Source organism: Dendrobium catenatum, unplaced genomic scaffold (genome assembly GCF_001605985.2).
Source record: "Dendrobium catenatum unplaced genomic scaffold, ASM160598v2 fragScaff_scaffold_1595, whole genome shotgun sequence".
Classification (NCBI taxonomy): domain Eukaryota; kingdom Viridiplantae; phylum Streptophyta; class Magnoliopsida; order Asparagales; family Orchidaceae; genus Dendrobium; species Dendrobium catenatum.
Genome location: NW_021320057.1, coordinates 438,326 through 449,798, shown reverse-complemented (window position 1 = coordinate 449,798; position 11,473 = coordinate 438,326). Strand labels below are relative to the sequence as shown.

The 11,473-nt window shown below is 31.6% G+C and overlaps 1 protein-coding gene across 1 annotated transcript in view; it reads left to right on the top strand.

Moving 5' to 3' along the window:
• The window catches only part of LOC110099975 (probable serine/threonine-protein kinase BSK3), a 37,557-nt gene that overhangs the window by 14,480 nt on the left and 11,604 nt on the right, over positions 1-11,473 (top strand). The window contains exons 5-9 of the mRNA XM_020827321.2: positions 2,332-2,465; positions 2,555-2,660; positions 4,608-4,693; positions 5,235-5,423; positions 8,815-8,979. Of these exons, the coding sequence (XP_020682980.1) occupies positions 2,332-2,465; positions 2,555-2,660; positions 4,608-4,693; positions 5,235-5,423; positions 8,815-8,979 (680 nt within the window). The remainder of the gene's footprint in view (positions 1-2,331; positions 2,466-2,554; positions 2,661-4,607; positions 4,694-5,234; positions 5,424-8,814; positions 8,980-11,473) is intronic.

Sequence of the window (11,473 nt, the reverse complement as noted above, 5' to 3'; positions counted from 1 at the left end):
AGATAACTTTTTGATGACTATTGTTCTGAACTCTGATTGTTTTGATTGATTCTTGGATAACACATCAAACCACTCAAAAGCAATATTACTAAGATTGTTAATGAAGTGTCATGGAAACAAAGCATCATTTTCTCCACTGTTATTGCAAACAGCCTTGAATTGGGCAAGTTGTTTGGGATTTTTGGTATCAGAAAAAAATGCTGAATTTAGACACAACATTCCCCTCAAGATATTGTACTTGATCATACTTGGCTTTGAATGGTTGATGATTTGCCTTTGCCTACTAAAGCTTCAATAATCTTAAAAGTAATGACTTCTTTGACTTTCTTAGCGTGTAAGTGTTAAATTTATTTTTTATGATCATCTAGACTTTTGAGGGAGTGGTTTGTGTTGTCCCTTGTGAGATTTTAGTCCACTTTCGAGAGAAATTGAAATATTCAGAGTAATAATTTAAGTACTAAATACTCTGATTGTCAAATTGGGTTCTGGGCAATTTTTTGGTTGAGCATTTGTTTGTTGGTGTCCAATTGCCACTATTAAATTAAGCTGACCGAAGAGCTCTTTCTTCATACTGCTCATTTCATTTAGTTTAACATGCAACTGATTGATATCTTGGTTTCTAGCACATGCAATTGATGCTTTGCTTGGTGATGTAGTTAGGTTACAACCTCATTTGGCTAGTCAACTTCTTTGAATCTCTCTTATTTATGAGGGAGTTTATTTTCTTATTAGGTTGATTCAAATTATCTTGAGGCAGCCTTTTTGTTTGTGGATAAATTATTACGTGCGGACGTTGAATGTCATCCGGAGGCCAATCAGAACGCGTCACGTCGTCAATACACAGCTGTGTACTGATGCACAACTGTGTATTGAACCAATACGCAGCTATGTATTGGGTGATTTGACGCATTTTGATTGGCCTCTTAAATTCGGCATTCACACGTAATAATTTCTCCAGTTTGTGAGGTTGGAAATACGTTCGTATTATTCGATTGGCTAGAAACCTATTTGGCAGGTTGTTTGTGTGCATGCTGAACCATGCAAGTGACCTTTGCTACTATATGATCTAGTGCATAGTTTCATTTACCACTAATGTGATAATTTTGATCATCATAAGGAGAATTGTCTTCACCAAATGTGGTTTGGTTGCTCGCTTCTTTAGCTATCAATTCTTCTTCAGGGTGGGAGTGGAATTTACTGTGTATTGTATAGGTTACGTGAGTTTATTTAAAATCATGAAATCCCTCGTTCATTTGTTGTCGAATTTACGTTGGAATTCAAACTTGTCGAGACCTTGCAATTGGCTTGATTAGTTTTTTATGATGGAAGAAGAAAGAAAATTAGTACAATTATATCATTAAGATTTATTTTATGATACTTGCAATCTTTAATATATGGTGAACCCGTGTAGGATAAGAAAGCAAAGGAAAGAATTAGGGTGATTTTTCGAGCTGCTGTGCCTTGTGAATTAGAGCAGGTTTTGCAAGGCAATTGAGCTTTTATCCCTTTTGACTTATTAATTTGGCACGACAAGAGAGTATGCTCTTAAAACCTATCTTGCTATAGCTCATGACTCCGAATCATGTTGTAGGGTTTCAAATCCGTCCTTCTCATAATAAAGCCAAAAGGAAGGGAAGGAAAACTACATTGAACTTGGGATATCATTCTTTGTCAATTGTCGATATGAAATGACCTTACCAAACTTTTTATTTATTTATTTATTTTATTTTAATTTCTGTGCAAGTATTTTTCTATTATGTATAGCAACGCAGACCAAAACCAGCATATTTGTGTTTGATTCCTTTAACTCCACTTATGACCAGAGTTGCTAGTAGAACAGCAGATACGAGTTGGATTGCACATTTCATTTGGAAACTAGATGGAACTTCTAGCAATAAAGAATATGTTCCTATTGCAACTATGAATGTATATGCTAGTTTTTGGATGTATTTATGCACATGTTATGTTGGAACTGAAGCAACTCCCTTATTAGCTGTTTGTGGCTTCCCTATTTATGAATTTCTGACATGAATTTGTAGTAGACTTTCAAACATAATATATTTCGCTTGAAAATTTTGATTATGATGCTAGCACCTGTGAATTTATTGAATTTGTCTTGGTGAAGGTTGAAGAATTTTTGTAAGTTGGTACATGTCTACTAATTTGTTAGTTCTTCTTGTCATTTGAATTCATTTAGACTTATTAGATCCTATTTAGTTTTCATAATAAAATAAACATATTTATTCTTTCTTCCCGGCATGCACACTGCTTTGTTCCTCGCTAAATTCTTGAATTCTAGTTTCTCATACTCCGCTGATTTTTGTGGTGCAGGGGAGGCTCAACCCATGAAGTGGCCAATGCGATTGAGGGTTGTACTCTATCTAGCAGAAGCCTTAGAGTATTGCACTAGCAAGGGTCGTGCTCTTTATCATGATCTTAATGCTTATAGAGTCCTATTTGATGATGTAGGTGTCAAATTTCTTAGTACGCTTCTCAGCATTCCCGCATAAAGCATGAGCTTCTTTATCTCTCATCATTGATTAGTATGTTATAGGATTGTAATCCTAGGCTTTCATGCTTTGGCCTAATGAAGAATAGTCGAGATGGTAAAAGCTACAGCACGAATTTAGCATTTACACCTCCAGAATATTTGAGGACAGGTATTTCCTTTCTCGCGCTTTCTTTTCTTTTTAATGTAAAAGAAAACATAGGATTCTTGGCTAATGCAAGTGTTCTCCACGTTATGATTTTGAAATTTCTTCCTAAAACTCACGTCATAAAAAATTATTATTTTGATTGTTGTCATAAAAAGAAAAGGAAAGCACAATTGGTTAAATTTAATGTTTTATGCCTTTTTTCTAAATCATTATGATTATTAACTCATGAATTCATTTAAAGGTGAACTATACTATTTTTTGATTCACAATGTCTACAAATCACCTAGCTACAATTCTTATTAAAAATCACCTAGCTACAATGCTTAATTTTATATCCAAAGATTTTAAGCACATCGTCATCATTGTAATTAACCGCAGTAACCTCTTTCAAAGCATATTTTTGACCATTTGTAGATTTTTCTCACATTATTGGCGATGATCGTCAATAGAGTTTGAACGGTTAGAAGAGGGGGTAATCATCATGCATATGGGATGTCATACGCTATAGGGATTTCTTTCATGAAAATGACTTCATAAATAAATACTTTTTTAAATGGTTTTAGCTAGATAATTAAGTGCAGAGGGAAATAATCTCGATTTAACTAAAAAGGTTAAGCTGCTGGCTGTTGACCTCCAATTGCAATTAGAACATTGAGCATGTTTGTGGTGATATTATGCACTTAATGATAATAACGATTTGAATTATGGTACAGTTGATTGACGATTTTTTTTTTTGTTGTGGTTCTTCATCTCTTCTTTATATTTGGTGTAGGCAAGCACCAATGTTCGCAATTAATGTCAAAGAATTATTCCTCTTCTTGAGAGGAGTTTTTCGAGCCTAATGAATCACAAAGAGATGGAGTGTAATGAGTGTACACACCAATTGGGTGAAATCCTTACGAGTTTATTGAGTCTCAACTTGAATCTTTTGTCACAAACCTTTACGTCTGACTAGGTCATTGTCAAACAGTATCGTGTCATTAAAATGCCTTCTCCAAAAACAAGGTCATCTATAAATAAGAATAATAATTTATATTAAAAGAAAGTTAATAGTTTAAGGCGCTTTCTTGAAATGATGCCAAATATTACTGGTAGATCTTGAAATGAACTGTGATTTTTATGGGGCAGGGGGTAGTGATAAAAAACTGCTAATACAAATAGAGCCGCCAAACCAGCCTAACCTAAAACTTGAGTTGTATGTTTTTAATGGACAAACAGCAATCAATCGAGATCATTCAGGGCAACAATTTGAACATATATCGAGCTCCCTTTTAAAAAGAAACAAACATTATATAACTTTTGACATGGTAAAAAATTAGACCTGGTATTTCACCTGTTTTGTATATTTTATATAAGATATGGTCAATATTTATTTCTATTCCATTCTTTTATTTTGAATGAAATAGAATGGAAAGTATTTGAAATAGAAAGATAAGAGAATAATTCTACTTATATTTTGTAAAAAGCATTAGGTTGAGATTTATAGCGCAGGTTTTAGTGTACTCATTCAACTAGAGAATAATGCTGACTGATTTAAAAAGTTCTTATATGAGCTGATTTGAAGAAAGAATTTAAGTTGGGTCCTTGTATGCACTAGCTTTTCTCTCGATTGGAGTCGGCTAAAAAAAAATCTAATTCTGATCGCTGTATGCGCTAATCCATGCTTGTGTTCTTTCCCGATGAGAATTTTGCATGGTGATACAGCTGAGTCTATAAAGATGGAATGCCTTTTAAAAGAACTGATTTGTTGTGAATTTTATTTTTATTCGTTTTTCACTTGACATTATCTCATATTTTTTAGCCTTTCATGGCTATTTAAGTTATCAAACTCTTTAAAAAGTGCAGATGAGATTGCTATTTTTGTTCAAAGTTATTCTAAAATGCACATAACATAACGTTTGCTTGATATCTTCTTATTAATTTATGCCTTCATATCTTTACAATTTTTAGGAAGGGTTACACCAGAAAGTGTGATTTACAGCTTTGGCACATTGCTGCTCGATGTTTTTAGTGGAAAGCATATTCCTCCAAGCCATGTGAGTCCATTCCATGTGTTTTATGATTCAGTAATTTATTCCATATAAATTCTTTTACAATTATTATTAAAAAGGTAACTCTTAGATAAGGCATGTTTGTGGTGGGAACTCTAACAGAGCTGTAAGAATGAGAGATTATGATTACATAAACTAAAAAAATTATTTTGTTTCTCCATCGTGATCTGGAGGTCATGAGTTTGAATTATGGGCATAGTCTTTCTCAAATAATATAAGGTAAGATTGCGTACACTATGCCCTTCCTAAAATTGTTATTGGTAACAAAATCTCATGCACTCGGTAAGCTTTTTTATATAATTGTCTGACTTAAAAATGATGATATAAATAAGCATGATCGAAGAATGTTGCTTGCATATCTTAGTTGTATTTGTTGTTGAGATATTTTTGTCCTTCCATGATAAGTAATGAATTTTCAGCAAAATCGGCTGTGCTGAGCTCAGTCAAGCCGGCCTTTTATAAGAAAAAATATGTAAATGTCTTTTTAATCACTTTACATATAATTCCCTTCTGTTGCGGTGGGCAGGCGCTCGACTTGATACGAGATAGAAATTTTCACATGCTGACAGATTCCTGTTTGGAAGGTCAATTTTCAGATGAAGATGGCACTGAAGTGGTGCGCTTAGCTTCGAGGTGTTTACAATATGAGCAACGAGAACGGCCTAATATTAAATTGTTAGTCCTTGCATTGACTCCTCTCCAAAAGGAAATTGAGGTTAGCTTACTGATTTTCTCCCTTCCCATCCTCTGGTTTCGAAACCCCTTTTCATTAATATAAAGAATATAAAGTAAAAAAATAAGAATACAAAACCTATATCATTGTCAATGGTTGAAATCACCTCCTAAATAAGAGATTTATTTTTATTTTTTTGGAATTAATATTATCTGAGTAAATAATATATTATTATAATATTTATATGATATGCTGAGGCATAGATTTCATATCTTCAAATTGTTGGAGCATATCAAGCAAAATTTTGATGCAGATTTCTTACTAAATTTCAATCAATTTTATATGTTTTGAAGTTTAATAACTTGTAACAAGTTTTATAGTAGTTAAACAGTATAATGATTTTATGTAATACTGTTATATTTATTTAATATTGGAATATTACTTATATGATATTACAATATTATCATATCTTATATTATAATATTGACCAGTGTGATAATATTTATATATAATATTATATGTTTTAATTAATATAATACTTAATACATTTTAATGATAAATTTCAAAGAAAATGAAAAAATATTGAAATTTTGCATCAAAAGTCTTCCTTGATACTATGTCAAAAAATTTAAGATTTAACATCTACGATCTCACTATATCATAAAAAATGATGAAGGGACGCCTAGAGTTGAGTTTCATAATTCAACTAATATGATATGTATTATACTTTCATGCTAAGAAAAAATGAGGATTCATAGATCATATATTGCCAATTTACCTAACAACTCACTTGGGTTAAATGAAAATTTAATTTATGAATAATTTATGGTAAAATAATAAAAAATATTTAAGAATTTAAATAATAAACATATAAAATCACTGAGCAAATAGAATTAAATTTCACAAATCAGATTTTCATCTTTACACTTTTTGATCAAAATATAAGCACTAAGCAAGTCAATAATAAATTATCAGTTGAAATAGAACGAGGAATGATTTTGCAAAAGTAAGAATAATTTGTTCTCAAGTCGTTAGAAGTAGATGACTTCCTCATGAATTAGATTGTTACATTTGTACAACACTTGAATAAGAAACTTGTTCTCAAGTTGTTACTAGAAGACGACTTCCTTATGAATTAGATAGTCACTTTTGTACAGCACTGAATCTCACATCCAACTTATATTTATAAGTTTGAAATTAGAATGATACATTTTACTCAAGCCAAAGTTGTTAAATTTCATACCTCAGATCAATTTTTATTGGCTTTTGATATTTCTAGGTTAGTACCATATTGTTGACACAAAAAATTCTATTAGGTTATAAAAATTCCAAAATTCAAATATTGGTTTTATCTCAAAGATTGCAGTTTAATATGATTTTAAAATTCCTTGTAAATGTAAACAACCCACGTCCAAAGCTTCATATTTGAGTTTTAGTTTAATTCCTTGATGACGGTTGCTGATGTCGCAATCCATTCAAAGATGACCTAGCCATTTAATAACCTTAAGCCTCAATATACGCCTGTGAAGACAGCAAAGCGACCGACTTCTGATAACTACTTTGCCAAATAACAATACAAATTCATATCATCTGTTGAAGCCAAATAAGCTATGCAAACTTTTGGCTGCTGTAACAAGGACCGAAAGTATTGTAAACTGCAGTTTTCACTACGACTTGCCCTTTTATTTGCAGATTTTTGAAATAATTATAGCTAACAAATAGGAGTCTGATTGATTTCACTATAGTGAGTTACCTTTTGGTGCCTTTTTTAATTTAATACCCTAATTCTTATATGTTCATTTAACGCACTATGAATTTGTCACTAGACTTAAATTATGATTCATTTAATGTGAGTATCTTCAAACAATTCTTGTAAATCAACAAATGATGCGAAGTAATAAAATTTTAAAGATGAATATGCATTCCAAGGATTGCTAACAACAGCCTATAAATAAATCTAATAAAAAGATAATCTAATGAAGTTGCAAGTAGACTATCCTTATAATTATGGTATATTTATATGGGCGATCAACTTCAATAAAAGCGATAAATAACAAAAAAGTCTTCTTACTCCTTATGAAGGACCAAAATGGTCCATGACTATTTAGAAGTTTTATTTAGTCACTCGGTTTTTTAAATAGAGACCTAAATAATCCCACAAAGTGATTATTTCAGTTTCTATTTAAATAATCAAGAGACCAAATTGATACATTTGTATAGTCGATGACTATTTTGATCATTCAGAAAAAGTTAGGCGACCAATTTAATTATTTTCTCTTGAAGAAAACTAACTCAAATGGCTTAAATATGAGTTTTGATGAATTAAGCTCCTTTAAAATAGACCAAATGGATACAACAACATCAAACCTTTATCCCACTTCATTGAGTCAGCAACATGAATCCTTTTTCTCGATTGTGTCATAACAAATTCTCATTTATGTCTAATAAAAAAATATTATTTGTAATACTTTCTAACCAAGTCTTTTTAGATCTATCTCTACCTTTCTTAACATAAGCTAGATCTAATACATCCACTCTCTTAATGGGGTTATCGGAAAGCCAACGTTTTATGTGAACAAACCATCTAAGGTGACTCTCTCTAATCTTATTTATCACTGGAGCTATTCCAACCTTTTCACATATATATTTGTTTTGCATTTTATCTCTAAGTGTAAAACCACCCATCCACCTAAGCATCAGCAGCTCTGCAACACTTCACTTCATGTTTCTCTTTTAATAACTAATATTTTGCATCATAAATCATTGCAGGTCTCACCACCATCTTATTGAATTTTCATTTAAGTTTGAGGGATTCTTTTCTATCACACAATAGGCCTGATGCTTTCCTCAACTTCAACCATCCAATTTGATTTTTACTCATAATATCTCATATATTTCATTAAGATCTGAGATATCTAAAACATGTTGAACGGGCCCAATCTAATGGCAATTTAGCTTTTTAAATTTTGAAAAAAAAGTCCCCCCTTTTAAAAGAATTTGGTTTAAATTTTGGCTTGATTTGTCTTTTGAAGACGTTGGTCTTTAAATGATGTTATGTGCATACTAGATGATCCAGGCTCTATATCTCCTATTCTTAACAAAATTTTATGTTGATTAACTCTTTCCCTCAGTATCATTTCTTCTTTGACCATATTCAACTGTGAAACTTCCTGTGCTAACTTGTTATAACTTTTTAAAGCATTATGATGCATATAATGTATGCTTATATAACCGAAGTAGACATAAACATGCCAATTTATATGTATTTCTGCACGTGCTTTCAAGCAGGTGTTAGGTTAAATATTAATCAGTTATTCGAGATTGTTAGATTTGTGCTGAAATTAATGCATTTGGTGACTGTGTTTGAGCTCTGAAAGCATCTTTATTTTCTTGAAGCTTAGTCATTGTTTTTCAAAAATAACTCGACTCACAGGTTCCTTCCTACGTTTTGATGGACATGCCACATGGTGGTGCATCATCTGTTGAGTCTTTATCACTTTCTCCTTTGGGTGAAGCTTGCCTCAGAATGGATTTGACGGCTATACACGAGATACTGGAAAAGATTGGCTACAAGGACGATGAAGGAACAGCAAATGAGGTTTGGTTTTAATTGTTTGGATTGCTCATGTTTCAGTTATTCACTATTGATAGTTCTTGTTGGCGGCATGTTTTTGGGTTCACATTTTTTTTTGACCTTCAGGTTGTATCAAACTTGAATTTGATTGTGCAAGGAATTCTATGTTAACTTATATGATCAAAATATACAACTACAAAAAGCTTTTATTCTACTACATAGGGTCAGCTATATGAATCATTTTTCTTCCTTATATTCTACTAAGAGTTAAACTCTAATTTAAATCTTAAAAAAACATTATTGATAATACTTTCTAACCAAGTCTTTTTAGGTCCACCTCTACCTTACTTAACATAGGTAGGATCTAATATATCTACTCTCCTAACAGAGTCATTAGAAGGCTGACATTTTTTGTGACCAAACCATTTAAAACAGCTCTCTCTAATCTTTTTTTTTCCACGGGAGCTGCTTCTATCTTTTCACATATATGTTCTTGTTTCACATTCTATCTCTAAGTGTAAAGTCACTCAGCCACCTAAGCACCATCTTTGCAACACTTAGTTTAATTTTATGGTTCTCTTTTAATGGCCAACATGCTACGCCATAAAGCATTGCAGGTCTTACCATCGTCTTATAAAATTTTACCTTAAGTTTAAGGTGTACTTTTCTATCACACAATATGCTCAATGCATTCCTCCACTTCAACCATCTAACTTCAATTCTACTAATAATATCCTCATCTATTTTATCATTGCTTTGAACAATAGAGCCGAGGTATCTAAAATATGCACTCTTTTTAATGGCTTGATCACCTAATGTCAAAATCCCACTACTAGATCTATGACTACTAAAATTACACTCAATGTCAATAATCCCTATTTAAATCTTCTCAAAAAAAAAAAAAAAAAAAAAAAAAAAAAAAACATTTAGACTCTAATGTTGACCTCCATAATTCAAGTTTTTTATCGACTCCCTCTCTAGTCTTATCAACATGAAGAATATTCTCAACAAAAAAATTAAACCAAGGTACATCCTCTTGCAAATGTTTAGTAAAAACATCCATGACTAAAGCAAAAATATTTAGATGTGAAGATGATCCTTGATGTAATCCAATTAAAATAGAAAAATACTTGATCAAATTACCTTATGTTTAAACACAATAACTTCTTTATACATATCCTTAATAACTTTATTATAAGCATTATTAACTCTTTTCTCTTTTAGAACTCTCGAGAGCACTTCTATTGAAACTTTATCATATGCTTTATCTAAATTAATAAATATCATATGTAGATCCTCCTTACTTTCTCTATACTTCTCCATCAAACCACTCAACAAATATATAGCTTCCATAGTAGACGTGTCTAATATAAATCAAAACTAATTTTGAGAAACGTTAGTAGCACGTTGTAATCTATGCTCAATTATTCTCTCTCATAGTTTTAATGTATGATGCATAACATAATTCTTCTATAATTCATACACTCTTCTGCATCAGATTTATTCTTAAAAATAAGAACCAACACACTTTCTCCATTCTTCTTTTATCAACTAATTAATTAATTGAATAAAGAATACAATAAATTAAAATTCCCTTTAATGAATTAATTGATTAATTAAATTGGAGTGCAATTAAAAAACAAACAAGAGGGTAGAACCACTTTGTTACAATTATACATTGAGCTAATTAATTAATTGGTTAATTTAAACAATAAAATTTCTTTTAAATTAATTAAATATTAATGCGACCAATTAAAATTTCTTAAGTTTAAAATGCAATCAATAAAAAATAGAAGAGCAGGGAAAGCATAAAGCAATGTTTGTACTAAATTCCTCTCTTGTACAAAACTACACACAAACTCAAGCTCAAACTCAAAAAAGAATCCAACCAAACTATAACAAAGCTCTCTAACTAACACAAAGTAGCAAAGCTCCAACTCTAACAAGCTCCTTCATGTGCGGGCTCCAAATACGTGCAAGTAAATAAACAAAGGGTGATTTAGTACTGTAACAAAATAGCATTGCGAAAGAAAGTGCGGTAAAAAAACTTAAACTGCTGAAACAAGAAACAATAGTACTAAGTGTCAAGGCAGTAGATTGTGCATAACTAAGTATCTGCTGTCAAAATTCACTCTTAATCAACACATATAGGTAACTTCTAAAGAAGCTGTAAATCCTATTCTAAAACTACTTCATCGTGCAAAACTCCTAAGTGAAGTAATGAACACCTCAACTTAAAAATTACAGGTAACTTCCAATGGAAGTAGCAATACATGTCCTAAATAGAACTTGCAGGTTTCTTTCAAGGAAAGTGGTAAGACCTATCTCCATCTGTTACATGCAAATTCCAATAAAAGTCACAAGACCTATCCAAAACTAAAATTTCAGGCAACTTCCAATGTTAGTAGTAAACCTACTGTTCAGGCAACTCCTAAGTGGAGCCGTAATCCCCGAGCCAAATTAAATCTACGGGAAACTCCTAAGTGGAGACGTAAGGCCCAACCTAATTCAAATTACC